This window comes from Hemiscyllium ocellatum, chromosome 28, assembly GCF_020745735.1.
Source record: "Hemiscyllium ocellatum isolate sHemOce1 chromosome 28, sHemOce1.pat.X.cur, whole genome shotgun sequence".
Taxonomy (NCBI): Eukaryota; Metazoa; Chordata; class Chondrichthyes; order Orectolobiformes; family Hemiscylliidae; genus Hemiscyllium; species Hemiscyllium ocellatum.
This window is the reverse complement of record NC_083428.1, coordinates 19,452,847-19,475,720: the sequence shown is the minus strand read 5'-3', so window position 1 is coordinate 19,475,720 and position 22,874 is coordinate 19,452,847. Positions and strand designations below refer to the sequence as shown.

Here is a 22,874-nt window from a genome sequence, read left to right as displayed (position 1 = left end):
TTACTTTCAGATGAAGGTAAATAGAGAACCTATTTATAGGTTGCAAACTAAAAGGCCAGTATGATTTTTTTTTAAAAAACTAAAGTAAGAACTAAGCAAATAAAGAGAGGTGCAGGGCCAGGTGATGTGTTGTCATTTGGGAGCTGGTGGACCCCATTGTGGTAATAGTGACCATATCTGTAACAAGTGTTTATTGTTCGTGGAACTCTACTCAGAGTTGATGAGCTGGAGTCTGAGCTTTGAACACAGCAACACATCAGGGAAGGAGGAGATACCTGGACATTGTGTTTCTGGAGGTAGTCGCACTCCTTAAGCGAACCACCTCAAATTCAGCCATTGGTCAAGACACAAGGATATGACTACAAGCAAGGCAGGTAGAGGGATCCAGAAGGAGGTGCTTGAGGAGCCTTACCCATTCAGCTTGTCTAACAGGTTTGAGATTCTTGCTCCAGAGCTGTAGGGAGGATGAGCAAACTGACCATAGCTCCATGATTCAGGGAGCAAAAGAAGAAATGTAGTTGTAATCAGGGATAGTATAGTCAAGGGAATACACACTGTTGTCTGTGGCCAGGATTGAGAGACCCAAAGACTCCATTACCTGCTTGGTGCCTGGGTTCACAATATCTCATCGGGGCTGCAGAATACCTTGGAGTGGGAGGGGATAGATCCAGTTGTCACAGTCCACATAGGTACCGATGGTTTGGAAGAAAGAGGTTCTGCTGAAGGAATATGAGCTCCTCAGTGTTAGATTCAAAAGCAGAAGCAAAAATGTTAATAATCTCTGGATTACTACTTGAGCTTTGAGCAAAGTGGCATATGGCCAACAAGATTAGAGAGGTAAACATGTAACTCAAAGATTGGTGTGGGAGAAACGGTTTGAATTCATACAACATTGTCATCAGTACTGGGGAAAGATGGAGCAGTCCTCATGAATGGGCTCCTCGGATGCTGCCTGACCTGCTGTACTTTTCCAGCACCACTCTAATCTTGACTCTGATCTCCAGCTTCTGCAGGTTGCAGTGAGAGAGAGAGAGACTCTGCTCTGTCCACCCTCCTCTCCGACCTAGCACCTTCATCCCCACCTCCATCCACCTATTTCACTCTTAGCTATCTTCTCCCCAACCCCACTCCCTCCCATTTATCTCTCCACCCAGGAGGCTCCCAGCCTCATTCCTGACGAAGGGCTCCTGCCCGAAACATCGATTTTCCTGCTCCTCGGATGCTGCCTGACCTGCTGTGCTTTTCCAGCACCATTCTAATCTTGACTCTGCATCTGCAGTCCTCACTTTTGCCCGTCCACCTAAATCATGCTGGAACCAAATTCTGGGCAAAACACATAACTAGGGCTTTAGATTGGGCTTTAGATTAAATTGCGGGGTTGGGGGGGAGGGGAGGCTGGTGTTCAGTTACATGGACATTTATGGAAAAACATAAATGAGTAGTGGAGGTCTCAACAGAGGTTACGACAATTTCCAGAACAAGTAATAGAACAGGGTCAGGAATCTAATTTCAGGCACAGCAGATAAGGGACAGCAATGAGAAGGGGACCAGTCAACGCAGGATTGAGGGCGTTGTAATTAAATGCACGTGGTATATGAAACAAGGTAAATGAGCTGCAGTGCAGATAGAATTAGGCAAGTACGATGTTATGGGTATCACAGAAACACGACTGCAAAGGGCTTAGAGCAAGGAACTAAATATCCAAGGATACAGGTCCTATTGAAAGAACAGGCAGATGGGCAGAATGGAGGGGTTTGCCTTGTTAGTAAGAAATGAAATTGAATTGGTAGCAAGAAATGATATAGATTCCGCAGGCATAGAATCTGTGCAGGTAGAGCTGAAGAAGCACAAAGGAAAAAAGATGGGAATGATGTATAGGCTCCTGTATGAAGTCTAATGAGGCAGACATGATAGGGAGGTGAAGGTGAAGGAAGCCCTAAGGGTCAGGGACCATAATATGAAAGAGATTCACCCTGCAGTTTGACAGCGAGATGATGAAATCAGCTGTAACGCTATTACAGTAGAGTAAAGATAAGTGCAAAGACGTGAGGAAGGAGCTGACCAGAGTTGATTGGGAGGAGAGTCAAAATTAGAGTGGTGCTGGAAAAGCACAGCAGGTCAGGCAGCATCCAAGGAGCAGGAAAATCGACATTTCGGGCAAAAGCCCTTCATCATTTCAGCACCACTCTAATCTTGACTCTAATCTCCAGCATCTGCAGTCCTCACTTCTGCCTGATTGGGATGTGAGTCTTGCAGAGGAGATGGTGGAGCAGCAAGGGCATGTGTTTCTGGTGGGAATTGAGGTGACACAACAGAAACTATAGCTTGATTAGCCTAAGCTATGTTTGGTAATATTTTAGAATCTATTCTTAAGGATGAGATTGCAGAGTACTTGGAAGTGTGTGTTGAAACAGGGCTGAGACATCATGGCTTCATCAAAAGGGGCATCATGTCTGAAAGATCTGTTCAAATTCCTTGTGGAAATTACATGCAAGTTAGATAAAGGAGAGCCAATGACAATGATGTATTTGGATTTCCAGAAGGCCTTTGCCAAAGTGCCATACAGGAGGCTGCTAAGAGCCCATGATGTTAGGGCAAGCTACTGACCTAGAGGATTGGCTGACTAGAGTGTGGGAATAAAGGATGGCAGCTAGTGACTGCTGGAGCTCCACAGGAGTCAGTGGTGGGACCATAACTATTCACGTTATGCATTAATGGTCTGGACGAAGGAACTGAGGGCATCGTTGCTAAGTTTGTAGATGACACAAAGATTGTTGGAGGGACAGGTAGTGTTTTGGAAATGGAGAGGCTACAGCAGGACCTGGACAGGCTTGGGGAATGAGAACTGGCAGATGGAATACAATGTGGGAAAGACTGAGGTTATTAGTAGGAATAATAGAAGCACAAAGTGTTTTCTAAATTGGGAAAGGCTTCGGAAACATGAAGCACAATGGGTCTTGGGATTCTTAGTTCAGGATTCTCTTAAGATTAACATACAGGTTCAGTTGGAAATTAGGAAGGCAAATGCAATATTAGCATTCATCTTGAGAGAGCTAGAATACAAGTGCAAAGAGGTACTGCTGAAGCTGTATAATGTCTGATCAGACCACATTTGGAATATTTTGAGCGGTTTTGGGTCCTCTAAGGAAGGATGTGTTGGTGTTGGAGAGACTCCCAACTTGGCACCGCCCTCCTGACCTGTCCATCACCTTTCCCATCTATTGGCTCCACACCACCCCACGACTTATCACCTTCTCCCTCACCTTCAACTACCTATTGCTTGCTCAGCTACCTTTCCCCAAACTCTCCCCCCTCTCCTTCATCTGTCAGCTCCGCGGCTCACGAGTCTCACTCCACTTCCATGGATACTACCTGACTGCTGTGCTTTTCCAGAACCACACTGTCGACTTAAATCTCTATCAATTGAGCAGTGTGGATAAAAACAACTCTTTGTATTTCTGACATGACTCCTCAAATTGCCTTTTACTAGTTTGTAATTACATCCTTTTCCTCTAATATCTTGCTGTATTTTGATTTTGTGTTTCAATTTTATTTTCTCTATTTCATTTACTTACCTTAACAAAGTTCATCTTAATGGCTCCCTTTCAAGGATGAAGAGTCATCAAGTCATGGAGATGTACAGCACGGAAACAGACCCTTCGGTCCAACTCATCCATGCCGACCAGATATCCCAACCCAATCTAGTCCCACCTGCCAGCACCCGGCCCATATCCCTCCAAACCCTTCCTATTCATATACCCATCCAAATGCCTCTTAAATGTTGCAATTGTACCCGCCTCCACCACACCCTCTGGCAGTTCGTTCCATACACACACCACCCTCTCTGTTGCCCCTTAGATCCATTTAAATCTTGCCCCTCTCACCCTAAAACCTATGCCCTCTTGTTCTAGACTCCCCCACCCCAGGGAAAAGACTTTGTCTATTTATCCTATCCATTCTCCTCATTATTTTATAAAACTCTATAAGGTCACCCCTCAGCCTCCAACACTCCAGGGAAAGCAGCCCCAGCCTGTTCAGCCTCTCTCTGTAGCTCAGATCCTCCAACCCTGGCAACATCCTTGTAAATCTTTTCTGAACCCTTTCAAGTTTCACAACATCCTTCCAATAGAAAGGAGGCCAGAATGGCATGCAATATTCCAAAAGTGTCCTAACCAATGTCTTGTACAACTGCAACATGGCCTGTTTCTATGCTGTAGGGATTCACTAACTAGTTTCACTTCCTGTTACAGTAATTGAGATCAATTGAGCCAACTGCCTTTAGCTAATTGACAAATAACTACCATTTCCAGGTTAACATGATAATCTTGTTTAACAATACAATCCAACTTATGTGAAGGTTATTAGAACTGTCAAAGCCTGACTCCGTATATTTACATTTAAAATAGAAGAAAGATTTACCAAAGTTTCTGTCTTGAACCTAACGCACTATTAACTTAGTCTACGTCTCACTCAGGCATAGTCTCCTCTTGCTTCAGTCATTAATTAACATTTTAACATAAATCATCTGTCCTAATAGCTCCTCTTTGGTTAAGCAAAATTCTACATCTGTGTTATGTCATAAGCATTTTTAAAATATGTGTTGATGTAATTCTTTTTAAAACTTGCATTTATATAGTGCCATTTGCAATTTTAGAATATCACAAAACATTTCACAGCCATTTCAATGCTTTTGACCTGTAGTCACTGTTGTGATGTGGACGTAACAAAGTTTCTCAAACAGCAATGAGATAAATGGACAGATTTTTTTTAATGGTACTAATTGAAGGATAAATGTTGGTCTGTATACTTTCATGAATTGTAGTTTGTGGAGAATTCGTGCAGGATTTTGCTTTCACATCATTTTGGAATACAGCACTTCAGACAATGCAGGACACTGTCAGTGCTACCTAAATTAAATGCAAGAGTTGAACCCTTGACTTCCTGATGTAGGAGAGAGGACTACATTTGAACCAAAGGCTGACAATATCTTTTGGGTCCAAGCACTGGTTTCCAACTGGGCAACTGCTTTACTAAGAAGAAGAAAATCTACCTGACAAAATGTAAAAAGGCATCATTTAAACAATACGTAGCTATTGTGTACCGTTCTGGTCTCCATAGTGCTGAATGCAAAAAGAGGTAAAGGATAAGGCTATAATAATCACTCAATATTTTACAATCTGGGAATCTTTAGAAAAGAGGAAGCTGAGGCTTAATCTGACAGGGATGTTTAAAATTATGAAACACTTTAATTCTGCAGATCAGAGATATTACCACTTGTTGGCTGACAGTGGTGGGGTGTAGAGAATGGAGGGAGAGCAAAACTCGGGGCCAAGATTGTCATTAATAAATCCAACAGGAGAAACCTCTTTACTCAGCGAGTGACCAGAATGTGGGACTCAAATATCATTTAGGCAAATATATTTAAAGTAAAAGCTAAAATATAGACCGGGAGCGGGGTGGGTGCGGGGGAGGAAAGTTATGTTGATTGTGTTAAAGATAGGAGGAGGGTCAGGCACGAGAGTTTGGGCTGAACGTTCCGAATAACATTGTGTTCAGTCATTTGCAGATATCTTTCAGTCTTTGTGCCCTCCTCTGTGCAGGCAAACTGAGGAGAGTCAGAGGGCTATCAGTCTGTTGGAGAGTGAAACGGGTCATGGGCTGGGTGGACACTTGTTTCCGGATTTACCATATCGATGCGATGCTTTGAAATTGCTGAACAATTATACCCCACTTATTATTTTTTTAAAAAATCTACCAGCATTCTATGTTTCTGAGGCAAATCTCTTGAGTTTCGCCCACCAATACGTTTTCTCTCTCTCTCTTTCTCCGGCGATTACACCTCCCCCGCCCAATTTAGCATCATCTGCGAATTTCATGATAACGCCCGCATTACAGAGCGGCCTGGAAACGACACACACAAAAAAAATCAGCTTCGATCTCACGCACAGCTCAATTATTTCTTTATTTAAAAAAAAATAGGTGTTGGGGGGGAGGATGAGGGAAGAAGGAGGTTTCAGAAATTCTAGGGAGATGCCAAACTTTTTGAAAAGATGTAGATATGAAATGATGTTGTCTCTCTCTCTCTCTCTCTCCTGTCCCTGGAGACAGGGGTTTCCAGCGTCAATAAAATGCGCGTCACCCGAGTGGCTCAGTGTCTGGGATCCGCCCGGCGCGTCACAGGCCGTTTTGGAGGAGGCGGGGAGCACGTAGACCCCTCTCTCTCCCAGACAAAGCGGTGGGGCCACGGCACAGTGGCGTTCAGATCGCATCCAGCTGGGAGGGGAGGGGGGCTTGGGAGGGAGAGTCTCTCTCTCTCTCACACACACACACATATACACCCAGACCTGTCTGTTTTATTCACCAGTTTCTGAGAGAGAGGGAGGGTGGTAGGTGGGTGTGGAGGGAGATCCCAATTCTCTCTCTCTCACACACACACAGCCTAGCTCTTACCCCACCTCCCTGGCGATGTCTGCCTTCGCCTGTCGCGACTATTTCGCCGCCGAGTGCCTCATGTCCATCTCCAGCGGGGCGGTGGTGCACCGATCGCCGGTCAAAGACGAGGAAAGTTCCCGGGAGGACAAAGAAGTCAGCGACACGCTCAAGGAAGGAGGGGGCGGTGGAGGTAACCTGCTGCTGGTGGCCAGCATTCTGACCGACCTGCAGAAATCCCGACCCATGTCATCCAACTCCGAGAGTAGCAACTCGTCCTCGTCGTCCGGGGAGAGCCTGGAGAGCGGCTACACCACCCTTTCCGAGGGTCCCGGCACCCCGACCCTGGGGACCGCCAACTCTACCCCCGAGAAGCGGAAAAGCAGGCGCTCGGATAAATGTGCGGTGAAGAAGCATCAGTGCTGCTTCGCCGGCTGCGGTAAAGTGTACGGGAAATCGTCCCATCTGAAAGCACACATGAGAACTCACACAGGTAGAGAGCCCAGAGCTTTATTTTCTCCTCCCGCCTCTCCCTCCCTCTTCTTCTCTTTCACCCCCCCCCCCCCCCCCCCCCATCCCTGAAACAAAAAGTTGTCGCCACGTTTCATTTCTGTGCCTTGATGGTCCTGCGAATGTCTCTTTTGTTACTGTAACACTCGCATTCTTTCGTCTTTTGTTCCCACGCTGCTTTTATAGTGAAAACTAAGGGACTAAATTAATGGCGCTTAACTGTAGTGGTTAACACTGTTGATCCTGTTTTGTGTTTTAACCTGGGACAGACAAGTGTTATCCTCCCGATTTTACTGATGGCACCCCTTTAGAAGCGATCTCGATTTTTCGTGCGGGCTGGATAAGTTTTGTTTTAATCGTGCGTTCCCTTTCTTCTCCCTTTACAGGATAATGTCCCTTTTATTGTAGATTTAGCAGTTCCGAGAAAGGGGAGGAGTCTCTGAGAGTAGACAATGAGGCTCTGGGTAAGAAACCGTACTTGTGCGATTAAGTAGATGCAATTTGACGTTTGTTGTGGAACAAAGGGCAAGTGATATTTCGAAGTGGTTTTGTATTGGGGGGGTGACATTTCACGAGTTAGGTTTCTTTTTCTCGGGGGTCAGGGTCTCTACATGTTCCAACTTGCCCAGACAGAACCCGGACAAGATCCCTGACCTTGAGTGACAGGGTCTAGGGTGGGACAGTAAGGGACAGCACAAGTACTTTATAATCGGATTTGATGCTGTCAGAATTCTAATTTTTTTTAATATAGCCATGAGTTGGGGGGGGGGGGGGAGGGGAGCTGAGCTGGGCGGGGTTCGTACAGTAACTACCTGTTACTGAGTCGGCCAAGTTGCATTGACCAGCGATACAGGCCGATAACTGCAGCTTTGCAGGGGCGTGGTGGTGGTTAACTTACTGATGGCAGCCCCTGTAGCTTGGGGTGGATATGGAAACTGAAGCTGGCGATGGGCAGCTTCTCACCCGGGCTGACAGTCCGGGGGGAAGTGCCATTCCGCTCCCCATCGGCCAGCTCCCCCACCCGCAGCCTAACGTTTGAAGAACCGTCAGGCCGTCCCTGACTTGCGTCATTTCCCAGCCTTTTCGTTTGCAGCGTGTGCCCTTGACGGAGGCTTTTTTTTTGCCCGGGGGGGTGGGGTGTGGTGGTGGGGGGGGGGGCGGGGGTGGGAGAGAGAGCGCGCCCTGGATCCCTGACCCTGGCATAATGCCAGCATCGTGCTCCCCGCCTCCTGTTACAATCGTCACGGCTTGGGTTTGGGGGGGGGGGGGGGGTGGGGGAGGTGGGAAACATGTAATTCAGAGGGAGGAGGTGAGTGGGTGGGGGGAGTGGACGCCCATAATAGGAATAGACCGGAATTTCCTGCAAACTGAACAATAATTAGCCATCTGAGTGAGACGAGGGGCTGGATGCTGGCGCAGGGAGCTTAGTTTGGTAGCATTTTATAGTCCTGCAAATTTTAACAGTTTTAGGGTTTGACATCCGTGTGTGTGGTTTTTATTCCTGGAATTCCGAAATGTGCTGGATGAATGATCAGTAATTGGAATCAAATAAGACCTGAAGGTGCAGATAGTGAAATATTTTGAATACAGCTATCAGTGTCTGAGGCACATGCAGCGTGTTTGGGAACTCAGCAACGTTTTCAATTCCTAGAGAGAGAATGGGATGATTTAAAAATGATATTTCAAAGGCAGCTGGTTAAAAAGGGGGGGGATTATTCAGGGCAAGGGCTTACAAATGCCGCCAGGCTCTGGGTGAAGCGAGAAAGAACAGGGAGCGGTAGCTGGAGCTCAAGGGGGCGGGGCCAGTCGCGCTCCTCCAATGGTTAATCAGCTAGGGCGCGGTTGCTGGGGGGCCGGGCCAATGAGCGGGCTGGTGGGCGTGTCCACACATCCGGGGGCGGGGACGGGGCCGGTGCGGTGGGTGTTTCCGAGGGTGGGAACCTCGGTCACCCGACCCCGCACCCACACGCCAGCCCCACGCGGGGCTGGAAGCGAACCCCCACCCCTGCCCCCCGCCGGTTAAAATGCGCACTCACTCGGAAGGTGTGATGCCGACCAGTGAAGTTCCTGCGAACTCACTGACTCTTCAGTTGAGCAGCAGAGCCGCGCCCCACTTACAGTCATCAAGATGTACACCACGGAAACAGACCCTTCGGCCAACTCGTCCATGCCGACCTGATATCCCAATCCCGACCCATTTGCCAGCACTCGGCCCGTGTCTCTCTCAACCCTTCCTATTCATGTACCCATCCAGATACAATTAAAACATTTAAAAAGGCATCAGCCCCTACCACTTCCTCTGGTAGCTCATTCCACCCTCTGACCGACTGAAAATGTCCCTTTTAAATTCCACCCCACCCTAAACCTATGCCTTCTAGACTCCCAAACCCCAGGGAAAAGACTTTGTCTATTTAAGCAATCCATGCTGCTCATGATTTTATAAGCCTCGAGAAAATCACCCCTCAATCTTGCACATAGAACATATAACAATCCAGCACAGAACAGGCCCTTCGGCCCTCGATGTTGCACCGACCTGTGAACTATTCTCAGCTCGACCCCCTACACTATCCCATCATCATCCATGTGCTTATCTAAGGATTCTGACACTCCAGGGAGGGGTGCAGATTGTTCTAGTTGGAATTGTTCAACTTCCTGACACATTTAAATGATTATTAGAGTCATGTCTGAATTTTAAATTTATATGCTATTCTATATGTCTGTTATGCGTTTGTTGATATACAGGAACTGTATATAGAGCATGTGTTAGTTTGCTCAGTTGGCTGGGCAGCTGGTTTATAATGCAAAGGGATACCTGCAATGTGTTCAACTGCTGCTCTCCTTCTCAAACTCTCTCCTCGCGTAAGGTGTGGTGACCCCAAGTTAAAACACTGTCAGACATCTCTCTCTAATCCCATGCAAGGACTGCACAAAACACTACATAGGACAAACAGGAAGACAGCTAACGATCTGTATCCATGAACACCAACTAGCCACGAAACGACACAACCAGCTATCCTTAGTAGCCGCACACGCAGATGACAAGCAACATGAATTCGACTGGGACAACACTACTATTATAGGACAAGCCAAACAGAGAACAGTCAGGGAATTCCTAGAGGCATGGTACTCATCCACAGATTCAATCAATAAGCACATCGTCCTGGACCCAATATATCGACCACTGCAACGGACAGCTGGAACTGACAACCGGAAGCGGCAGATTCAAACCACTACAAATGCCGGAGGAAAAATCACAGAAGCGCTTCACAGGAGGCTCCCAAGCACTGAAGATGTCACCTAGACAGGGGACGAAATGTCTGCAACACAAATTCCCAGCTTGGCGAACAGAACCATAACAACATCTCTTTCTAATGACAGAGCAGCTCTATAGTCCACCAGGATTATGAAGACCTTTTAGGGGTAAAGGTCAATCTGGTGTAGGTGATGCTATGTGGTTAGATTGGTTCTTTCAAAGACTTAGTGGTCATATACACTGTTTCAAAATAATAAATAGAATGGCATATTAAACATTATTAATGGAGTATAAAGACCAGTTTGATGGGCCAATCGATGCTGAGTGACTAAGTGGTCTTTCAGGGACTTTACAATCACTTTCATGATTTCAGGTTTACTTTCTGAATGACTAGTAACAGTGAGTGTTTTGGGGGGCTTCGTCCATCCAAAGTTACCATGCAGCAAGTGACCAAGTGACCGTTCTGTGCCAGCTGTTTGGAAGAATACAAATCCAATTTCCCAATTACCTCTCTGTAGCCTTTTTCTTGATCAATTCTTGAAATAAACTGGTAAATATAATAGAAGATTGTGTACTTGTGGCATAGTCTGATTTTCATTTTGTAGTAAATGGAGTTTGGGTGAAAACGTAATACAGTTATGCCTAGATGTAAGTTCTAGGTTTGATTCTTAACCTGAAATGACCTTAAGCAAGGAACATTCCGCAATTAGTTTCTGTACCCTTGTGAACTCGTCTTTATTGATACTGTCTGGGTGTGGACAGTACTAGGCTCACTGTTAGGGCTCTGGGATCAAACAGCCTGGTAAAATTTGCTGGGGTCACATAAAGAAATGCCTGCTGGATAAGGTACTAGATGTTATCTATGATGTAATTCACCATAAATCTTCAGGAAATGAAAACTTTTAGTAACCAGCCCCTCTGTAGATTTGTTTTGAATAACTTTAGCGAGCATCTAGTCAAAACGTTAGAGAAAACTTGAAAGTTGGGTGGGGATACATGTGCTATAAGGTCCTACCATTGTTTCTCAGCTGGTAAAGAGCTATGCATTATGAAAAAAGCTTGTATTTAGAGTAATCTTCAATGATAAGTTGCAGAATCTTGTGGAGCTTAATCCATGCAAAAGATGCTGTGAACTAGGAGGGAATGAGGCTGAAAATATTGATAGTTTTGCCCTTGTTTATCTTGGCTATTTCTAATTGACTATTTAACTGTCTCCAGTTAAATGGTTAAATGATCTGTATGGACTACTTAAAAACTAAGGCCAAGAAGGAAGGAGTGGTGCATGTAGTTGGTAAACCAGCTGAAAGTATTGAAAATATTTCAAATGCTGTACCAGTAGTCACAAATGTCTACTACTGTCAATTCATTAGTACCTCAGCAGGCCAGAATTCTTCAGTTGTTGACTATAATTTTCACCAGAGAAGGCAATCCTGGTTTGTGACCTTCCCTCTTATTTTCAAATCTAAAATGAAGGTTAATATGATGATGAGGGGTTTCTGAACACAGGCGAACTGTGGTCACATTTCTCAAATGGTTTATAGTGTTAGATTGCATAGGCTTCTATATTTTTCACAGCATTCTTAAGAGTGTGGAATACATCCACCTTTTTCCAACTAAGAAGGCCATGTACCTTGTAAAGCAGAATTCAGTTGGGTGTGGATTGGAGCTAAAATGTTTTCCTCCACTTTTAAATATGAGTAAGATCACTCAGTTTGACATTGTTTATGAATCCCCCTGTATCCTAACACTTCCTCTTTCTACTATAATGTAGAAAACTTTTTCCTAGGCCTAGGATCCCTCCAATCACAAGAGATCAACCTAGATTTCTCCAGTTTCCTCATTTCCCCTCCCCCCACCTTGTCTCAGTCAAATCCCTCGAACTCAGCACCACCTTCCTAACCTGCAATCTTCTTCCTGACCTCTCCGCCCCCACCCCCTCTCCGGCCAATACCCTCACCTTGACCTCCTTCCACCTATTGCATTTCCAACGCCCCCTCCCCCAAGTCCCTCTTCCCTACTTTTTATCTTAGCCTGCTGGACAAACTTTTCTCATTCCTGAAGAAGGGCTCATGCCCAAAACGCCGACTCTCCTGCTCCTTGGATGCTGCCGGACCTGCTGCGCTTCTCCAGCAACACCTTTTCAGCTCTGATCTCCAGCATCTGCAGTCCTCACTTTCTCCTAGAAGATTGTACCTCCAATCCACATTTCAACTGTTGCCCCATAACTCTTCATACCACTACCTGTCAAAAGTCTTTTCTAGTTCCCTAGAAGCAGTTGCCCTAATGTTAATAGTCTTTTAGATGAAATAATTTCCAACAAACTTCTGTTTGTGTAGAAGAAATGTTTCCTGATTTTTCCCTGCTGTTTGCCCTTGCTCTAGTTTGAAGATTACATTCCATTGTTTTTGTCTCTTACCCCAAAGAAAGTCAGGAAGTGGGTGATCTCTATCCTTATTAGCATCATAATCCACTCCAAATTTCTACATGCAAGGATGTCGAAGCCAAGTAAATGTGACATGTTCTCTGTCATTCTGTTCCACCCATCAATCTCACCTCTTTTTCAGAACATACCTGGTATTGTGGCATGGTTTCTGACATGGATAGTCTGGTCAGTATTTTAATCCTGATGAGACCCTAAACGTGAAGTTCTTTTGTTGACGTCATTTGCTGGAACCTCTCAAAAGTCAGTAGCTATCAGTTGGGATGAAGAACACACTCTTTTGTGAACTGGACATATTGGAACCAGTTATTGAGCTCAGAGAGCTGTTGAGCTAACTCATTTCATTGCAAGGATGGAATCTGCAATGTTCAGGTTTTCTTAGCATGGTGTTATTATATATTGTAACTTTTGATTCGCTCGGGTAATTCTGGTGATAGTGGTGTAATAACCTGCTCAGGGGTTCCAACTTGCCTTACCAACCCGTACTTTTACTTGTAGTCTGGAACAATTGGTAATTGTGATAAAGCTTCAGCTGTCTTCCCATCACACAGTTCCTCCCATTCTTTATCCTTGCTGGTGAATGTTTGGAGGATTTGCATATTCGTACTCCGCCAATGTGGCCACATTTTGAATGTATCTTTGACCATCAAAACTTGCGGTGGGTCTTGAACCGAGAGCTCATGGCTCTGAAGCAAGGATGTGACCCATTGTCAGTAGATGGCCGAATTAATGAACTTTGCTCCCAGTGATTTACTTGGGATGTGGGTGTCACTGGCTGGGTCAGCACCTTAGTCCTAACTGCCCGTGAACTGTGTGCTGAGCTGTTTTTTGAGTGTAGATAGATGCTTTGCTATTAGGGAGGAAGATTTTGGGATATTGACCCAGTCACGCTGAAGGAACTGTGATTATATTTTCAAGTCTGTTTGGTGGTTTGTTTGGAGGGGACTCTTGGATGTACTGGTATTCACATATATCTGCTACCCTTTCATTCCAGATGGTAGTGATTATGGATTTGGTAGGTGCCATTTAAGGACCTTTGAATTTTTCTAGATGGTATACACTGTTGCTACCGAACATCAGTAGTGGAGAAAGTGAATGTTTATGGATATGGTACCAATCAAGCAGGTTGCTTGAGTTTTTTTTGAAGAAGTAACAAAGAGGATTGATGAGGGCAGAGCGGTGGATGTGATCTATATGGACTTCAGTAAGGTGTTTGACAAGGTTCCCTATGGGAGACTGGTTAGATCTCATGGAATACATAATGTTTTCTTTGATTAGATTATTTATAGTGTGGAAACAGGCCCTTCGGCCCAACAAGTCCACACCGACCCGCCGAAGCGCAACCCACCCATACCCCTACATTTGCCCCTTACCTAACACTACAGGCAATTTAGCATGGCCAAGTCACCTGACCCGCACATCTTTGGACTGTGGGAGGAAACCGGAGCACCCGAAGGAAACCCACGCAGACACTGGGAGAACGTCCACACAGTCTATTTTTCTCTGGGGTGGGGGAGTCCAGAACTAGAGGACATAGATTTAGGGTAAGGGGGGGGGGGGAGATATAAAAGGGACCTAAAGGGGTGACTTCTTCTTGCAGAGGATGGTACATTTATGGTATGACTTATCAGAGTAAGTGGTGGAGGATGGTACAATTGCAGCATTTAAAAGGTATCTGGATGGGTATATGAATAGGAAGGGTTTGGAGGGATATGGGCCACGTGCTGGCAAATGGGACTAGATTAGGTTAGGATATCTGGTTGCCATGGACAAATTGGACCAAAGGATCTGTTTCCATGCTGTACTTTTATGACTCTATGCTTTGTCCTTAATGGTATCGAACTGTGCTCATCCAAGGAAGTGGGAGTATTCCATCAAACTGATGCCTTGTAGATGGTGGACTGGCTTTGGGCAGTTGGGCTTTGTTGTTCATTGCAAGGCTTCCACACTGACCTGCTCTAGTCTAGTCCAGGCCAATACTGTAAGGCCTGTCCAGTTCAGTTTCTGGTTAATGGTAACATTGAGGAATTTGGTGATGGAAATGCCATTGGTCATAGCATTATGATTAGAATTTCTTTTTTTTTGATGATCATTACCTGACATTTGTGTGGCATGAATATCACTTGCCACTTGTCAATATCCAGACTTTGGCTGACCAGATCTTGCTGCATTTGGACATGGACTGCTTCAGTATTTGAGGACTTGTGAATACTGCTAAACATTGCAATTGTCAACAAACATCCCCACTTCTGACCTTTTTTATAATGGAGGGAAAGTCATTCAAGCAGCTGAAGAGACTTGTGGTAAGGACACAACCCTGAGGAACCCCCTGCAGAGATGTCCTGGAGCTGAGATGTCTGACCTCCAACAACCATAACTATCTTCCTACATACTAGATATCACTGCAACCAGTTGGGAACCACCTCCCTGCATTCTGATTTAACTCCAGTTTTGCTCAGGCTCCTTTTATACTTGGTCAAGTGGAGCCTTAATATCAAGGGTAATCATTCTCTCCTCCCCTCTGGATGTACTAAGGTCAAGAGCTGAGTAGTCCTAGTAGAACCCAAACTGAGCATCCGCAAACAGGTTATTGCTAAACGAGTACCATTGTTAACCCCTTCCATCACTGCTGATGATTGAGAGTAGACTGGAGTGGAGTGCAGTAATTGTCTGGGTTGGTTTTGTGCTGCTTTGTGTACAGAACAGACCTGGACAATTCTCCATCATGGTTGGGTACATGCCAATGATCTAGGTGGGAACAGTTGGGTTAGGGGTACACCAAGCCCTGGAGCACACTTATTCAGTATGATTGCTGGATAAGTGTGCACACAACACAATGGAGAGCATGTTGAATGTGAAGATGGGACTTGGACTGTGTGAGTAGTCACTCTTACTACTGTCATGGGCAGATGCATCTTTAACATTCCTAGATATGTACTAATCAACTTGTTCAGAAGTTATTACACACCTCTGGAGCAGATGGGTCCTGAACCCAGGGCAATCTGGCTCAGAGGTAGGAACACTACCAGAGAACAACATGAGCTGCTCTGTGGTAATCTTACGAGAATGTGTCAATTAAATGCTTGTTATCTATTTAGTAACTTTCTATGTATGTATGCATGAGAGCTCGTGTGCAGTGGTAAGTGTCCCTACCTCTGAGCGAAAAGGCCTGGGTTCAAATCCCACCTGATCCTGAAATGTGTAATAACACTTCTGAACAGGTTGATTAGAAAAGTAGGTTAAATTATAAAACATAGATATGGGGGCCGTTGTGGCACAGTGGTAGTATCTCTACTTTGTAGAATGGGTACCTGGGTTCAATTACCATCTGCTCCAAAGGTGTATTATAACATTTGAGGAGGTTTTTTTTCTTTAAAATCTATACCTCAACATGACTAATTTGCTTCTAAAGGTAATTCTGTAATAAACTTTGTTCATTTCAGTGCTGGTAAAATCTATGAATCACTCCATTTTGTAACATCAGATGGGATTCCCTGCACAGCAATAACTAGCTTGGTTTCTGTTACCTTATACAACTACTTGAACATTGAGATTTTTTATTCTGAGCTGAGAAAGTCAACACATCTCAAGAGAAAACCCTCATGACTAACCTAAAGCAAAAAATTAGTACCTTCTTCCCTCTGGTTCTTGAGGTAGAGCAGTAGTGTCCCTACCTCTGGGTTCAAGTCATACTTGCTCCAGCTGTGTGTAGGAACTTGCCTGAAGAAGCTGGTTTTAAACAAATATCAGTAGTTCCATGATCTTGCAGCAGGAATGCTGCGGTTTAAGGCCTCCACAATCCTAAACTGAATTGACCTCACTTGATAATGAAAGATTGACTAATTTTAATCTGTGCTGGGTGTTGTCCAAAAAAACAAGATGTGCTAGGAAAAACAGAGTGAGTTGTAACCGTCTTTAACAAGTGGTGCTCGTGGCCCATAAATGGGGAACTAAAGCAAAATTCCAGTTTTCTTGTAAAACTGAATCTTTTCTAAATTTTATTTCTTGCAAAGTATCTGAACAAAGAATGATGTACAGAAATAGTTGCAGTACCTATTAGCAAGAGGCCATTCACATTGATAAATAGTTCAACACAAAAGGGAGATATAGCAATTAATGTACATGTTCCCCTCCAAGCCCCTCACCATCATGACATGAAAATATAATGCTGACACTTTGCAATGTTAGATCAAAAAGCCTGGAACTCATTTCCTAACAGCACTCTGGGCTTTGCCACTTGCCAAAATTTGCTTTGTTTCAAGGAGGCAGCTCAAAGCATTTGGGTATGAGCAATAATGCTGCCATAGCCAGTGTGGACCTCACTGTTAGCAGTTTCTATCCGAGAAAAATCCCTTGCCTAACCAGCTGCATAAACCAAGTGTGATGTGCCTTTTATCATGAGCCTTATTTTTGTCTTGATTGTTTTAGAATCCTAGAGATGTGCAGCATGGAAAGTAACCCTTTGGTCCAACTCGTCCGTGCTGACCAGATATCCTAACCTAATCTTAGTCCTATTTGCTAGCAGTTGGCCCATATCCCTTTAAACCCTTCCTATCCATATACCCATCCAGATGCCTTTTAAATGTTGTAGTTGTACCAGCATCCTCCACTTCCTCTGGCAGCTCAATCCATACAGGCATTCACCCCCTGTGAAGCAGTTGTCCTGTTTAAATCTTTCCCCCCTCACTCTGAACCTATGCCCTCTAGTTCTAGATGCCTCCATCCCAGGGAAAATACTTTGTCTGTTTATTCTATCTATGCCCTTCATCAAGTTATAGTCCAAAAGGTTTAATTGGAAGCACTAGCTTTCAGAGCGCAGCTCCTTCATCAGGTGGTTGTGCTTCCAATTAAACCTGTTAGATTAAACAAGGTGTTGTGATTTAACTTTGTACACCCCAGTCCAACACCAGCATCTCCAAATCATGCCCCTCATGACTTTATATATCTCTATAAGGCCATCTCTCAGCCTCTAACACTCCAGGAAAAACAGCCCCAGCCAATTCAGCCTCTCCCTATTACCACAAATCCTCCAACCCTGGCAACATCCTTGTAAACTTTTTCTGAATCCTTTCAAGTTTGACAACATCCTTCCAATAGAAAGGAAACCAGTATTGCATGCAATATTCCAAAAGTGGCCGTACCAGCGTCCTGTACAAGCGACGTTTCGGGCAAAAGCCCTGATGAAGGGCTTTTGCTCAAAACATCGATTTTACTGCTCCTCGGATGCTGCCTGAACTGCTGTGCTTTTCCAGCACCATTAATCCAGAATCTGGTTTCCAGCATCTGCAGCCATTGTTTTTACCTAGTGTCCTGTACAGCCACAACATGACCTCCCAACTCCTGTACTCAATACTCTGACCAATAAAGGACAGCACACTAAATGCCACCGTCACTATCCTATCTACCTGCGACTCTACTTTCAAGGAACTATGAACCTGCACTCCAAGGTCTCTTTGTTCAGCAACACTCTCCAGGACCTTACCATTAAGTGTATTAGTCCTGCTAAGATTTGCTTTCCCAAAATGCAGCACCTCGCATTATCTGAATTAAACTCCATCTGCCACTCCTCAGTCCATTGGCCCATATGAACAAGATTCTGTTGTACTTTAAGATAACCTCCTTCACTATCCACTACACCTCCAATTTTGGTGTCATCTGCAAACTTATTAACTGTAACCTCCCATGTCACATCCAAATCATTTCTATAAATGACAAAAAGTAGTGAACCCAGCACCAATCTTTGAGGCATGTCTCTGGTCACAGACCTCTAGTCTGAAAAGCAACCCTTCACGATCCTCTGTCTTCTACCTTCGAGCTAGTTCTGTATCAAAATGGCTAGTTCTCCCTGTATTCCATGAGACCTAACCTTGCTAATCAGTCTCCCATGGGGAACCTTGTCGAACGCCTTACTGAAATCCACAGATCACGTCTACCGCTCTGCCCTCATCAATCCTCTTTGTTACTTCTTCAAAAAACTCAAATCATGTTCATGTGACATGATTTCCCACGCACAAAGCCATGTTGACTGTCCATAATCCTTGCCTTTCCAAAGACATGTAATCCTGTCCTTCAGGATTCTCTCCAACAACTTGCCCACCACTGACGTCAGGCTCACTGATCTGTTGTTCCCTGGCTTTTCCTGATAGTGGCACCATATTAGCCAGCCTCTAGTCTTGTGGCATCTCACCTGTGATTATTGATGATACAAATGTTTCAGCAAAGGGCCCAGCAATCACTTCCCTAGCTTCCCACAAAGTTCTAGGGTACACCTGATCAGGTCCTGGGGATTTATCCACTCTTATGCATTTCAAGATATCCAGTGCCACCTTCACTGTAATATGATAATTTTTCAAGATGTCACCATCTATTTCCCCACATTATATTTTTTCCATGTCCTTCTCCACAGTAAACACTGATGCAAAATACTCACTTAGTATATTCCCCACTTCCTGCGGCTCCACACAAAGGCCGCCTTGCTGATCTTTGAGGGGCCCTATTCTCTCCCTAGTTACCCTTTTGTCCTTAATGTATTTCTAAAAACCCTTTAGAGAGGCTCTAACGTGTCAGTCCTTTAATTCAGGTGTAAATGTTATTGAATATAGAGCTCTGTTAGAGTTGTAATGGATTAGAATGAACAGTGTTTTAATTTGTGATCAAACCGAATGCGAGTAGAAAAAGAGAATCTGTTTTCTTGATTGTATAGTTTTAGTACATTCTATTCACCCCTCAATAATAATTTGTGCCTAATCCCTGCTTCAGTTGACTTTATTTTAATTAGTTAATTTTGAAGTGCAAAATTCCCACTTTGCGGTGTTTTTTACTTTGCTTGATTCAAGTTATTTCATTTTTAATTCTGTTTCTCCTTAGCCCAAATGGTCGACATAATAATTATCTGCATGTATTCCTAAACGACTTCAGTCCAGATCATGACAGAATGAGTCTAAAGAGAACAGAGGGTTTTACAATTTGAAATATGTTTTTGAACGTGCACAAAAGATAATTGGCCTCTATCCTCAGCTGCTTAAGTGTTGTGCAATTTTGAGTCAGTTCAGGACTTGTGTGGGATGTAGTCAATATTACATAATCAACACAATCTTTTATCTTCCAATTAACCCTGTAGGCTTGTTACTCGAGTTACATTCTGGCTCTAAGAAAAGACACAAACTATGGAACTGCCCAGTTGAGATCAGCTAACTACACAGACAGTTAGGGTTGTGAAACTGCAGAGCAAGAAAAATTCTGAGCTTTGAATTTTACAAAATGCTGACCACAAAGTGGGGGTGATAATATAATTTGGGTGGGAAACGATTGTGCCATATGCACTGTTGGTTTTACATTCTGTTGGAGAACAAAATCAGACACAATGTAGTATTCAACACAACGTAAAACCAGTGTCCCCCCTCCCGATCTGTGGGTTTCCTGCAGAGAATGAGTTTAAAATTACATTCCACTCAGTTTGTAGGTTCTCACACTCTGGGGAGAAATGTAGTAGTGGACAGCGTGAGCTGCATCCAACAATTGATCATTGTCTCCATGGCTGAGGATGAGAACCATTACCTCCATGAATGAAAAAACCTTGCAGATGAAAATCGTTTCCATGTTTCTGTCTCCTCTGCAATCAGTCTCAGTGTCTTATCTTTGTATCCCAATTTGTCTTTCAGGGGAGCGACCATTTCCTTGCACCTGGCCACAGTGTTTGAAGAAGTTCGCCCGCTCAGATGAGCTGGCTCGACATTATCGTACCCACACTGGTGAGAAGAAATTCAAGTGCCCGATGTGCGAGAAGAGGTTTATGCGCAGTGACCACTTGATGAAGCATGCTCGGCGACACCCTGACTTCAAGCCCAGCATGATTACCAAACCCAACAGCAGAAGTACATCACCCCCCAACATGTTGGCACCGACCTTCCACAGCCTGGCATCCCCTTCCATCGTCAGTTCTCCGAATCCTGCTGGTCCCGTGCTCAATTAAACTGGAGGGGGATTTTTAAAGAAAAACATTTTGTACCAAAAGTCTTGTTTAAACTGAGTTTATATCCCGCCCTCCAAACATGTGTGGACTGTGCTTTGTAGATTTCTGCTTTCAAACCATTCAACCGTTGTAGATTAATGTTGGAAGTCTTTTTCACATGCATTGTTTTTGCGCACACACTGACTGTAGCCAGCAACTGAAGTTCAGCTGCTAACTTTGCTGGATTGGTATCCTCATAAAATAGAGAGTGTTATGAACCTTCCTAATCTCCCAGTTATTATTGGATCTAGTTAACCTGATGCCTGTTTTTATTTTTGAATTTTTAACTTATTGTGATAACTCCATACGGGCTTTGGAGTATACTGAAGGTAAGCCATTGTTTAGTCATCCAGTCAAAAATAGCTTTTCCTCAAATTCAAAAAAAAGTCCTACAGACTGACTGAACCACAGTTTCACAAGTAAATGAAACTGCCACACAATATTTCACTGTGTGCTAAATGGTGACATGAAGCTTGATAACAGATCTTTTGACTGAGAAATATAAAAGATACTTCAAAGCAATTTACCTGAAACAAGGATAGTAAATATGATGTTGCAATTTCAGTTTTAATATCATGGTCAAAAAGGAATTTAAAAACTAAGAAACCAATTTTGCCCAGTTTCTCCAATTCAGAGTTGGCAATGTGATCTTATGGCTCAGTTTAACTTAGTTGTACACATCCCTCCCCTGGAGAAGTTCTCATTGGGATTTAACTCAGGGACTGAATTACTGTAAATTACAGTATTCCTACAGTGATAATGATTTGCAGTTACTTAATTGATCTGTCTCAGGGCTACAAAGGATCTTGCCACATGTCACAGAAACAGACACAGCACTGCGATTATGACCACTGTTGTACCTCTTTCAGAATCTTCAATTTCTTTGGGCTGGTGTGGGGAGGGGAGTGCTGTTTTGTTCAGTGGACTTGCTGCAATGTCTCCGTACTCCTGCACAAGACCCTTGCATGATGTGTAGTGGCTGGGTGCAACAAGTATTGAAATTACTACCTTCTGGTTTACAGCTCAGTTTAACTTCTGTTTGTGAGGTTTTAACATTGCATAGGATGTACCGTTCAATCCTAAACACTGGTTCTAGTTTTAGACCAGCAGTGTCAATCTGACTTTACATGAGATCAATCTTCTGCAAATGAAATATGCCCCAAGTCTTAAATGAGCGTGAAGAAATCAAATTTGTAACATGGTATCTGTGCTGGCAAAGGCCTACCTCTGGTCTAGCTTTCTGTGCTCTGGATTACTTGCAAAAGTGTATCCAGTAGTGCTTTGTATTGCAGCTCACCGGAGGACAGTTCCCAACTTGGGACCACTTTTTTTCTGGGAAACTCACTCACGGTGAAGTTGATAAAAAGGAACATTCTGTTACACTGCCCATTAGGATTCTGGAACAGATTTTACAAACTGTTTTGCATAGGAGCTGCAGACAATTCAGGACACTTCATGGGTTATTTTCTGAGATCTGCTGGTCAGTGGTGACAATTGTACAACATGTATTACACTTTTTAAGAAAGGTGTATCGCCAAAGGTTTTAGTTGGAGGTTGATTGAAAGGTGATTGGCATTACCTGCTCAAGTCATCTGTGTGCAAAAATGATATAGCTGTGGGGTTGTGTGTGTACTGACTTTCTCTAAGTGCTCATATATATATGGTATTTTTGTAATGTTTCTACTCAGGGGGCTGTGTTGCTGATGCATGCATTTCACCATACCAGTGTGGAGCTTGTGTGTATCTAGGTTTTATACCTGTTCAGTGTGTGAAGTTGGAACAGTGTTGTTCCAAGTAACTTGCTTACGGTATGCTGTTGATCAGTTACCAGAAGGGAAGATATTCATATTCTTTATCTTTGAAGTGTTCTACTCTACTAAAATTGCTAGCTGCATTTGGGGGGGGGGGGGGGGGGGGGTAAAAATGATAATGATAAATATAACTTTAAAAAGTAATGTAAATATTTGTGAAAAGCATGGTTTTAAGGTAGCGATTTAAATTTACACTAATGACTATTTTACTATAAATAGCTTGTGCACTAATGCACATCTCTCAAGTTGTTTCAGAAATTAAAGTGTATACTGTAATTCACAAAAGTCTCTATTTCAGTTATCCAAGGGGAAAAAAAATGATCGAACAGTGTTTTGATTTGAAACTCCATTGGCAGCTGTATTCTCACTTCTAACGTTCTTTTGTTTTATTCTCGAGGCTGGACAGGCTTGTGACTTCCC

At 43.9% G+C, this 22,874-nt stretch overlaps 1 protein-coding gene across 1 annotated transcript; it reads left to right on the top strand.

Annotated features, from left to right (window-relative positions):
• The first annotated feature begins 6,179 nt into the window (after positions 1–6,179).
• Positions 6,180–22,538, top strand: LOC132828898 (Krueppel-like factor 9). The gene is made up of 2 exons (XM_060846090.1): positions 6,180–6,922; positions 20,294–22,538. Exons 1-2 carry the CDS (start codon positions 6,466–6,468, stop codon positions 20,602–20,604), a joined length of 768 nt encoding a protein of 255 aa, XP_060702073.1. The 5' UTR covers positions 6,180–6,465; the 3' UTR covers positions 20,605–22,538.
• Positions 22,539–22,874: the final 336 nt, after the last annotated feature.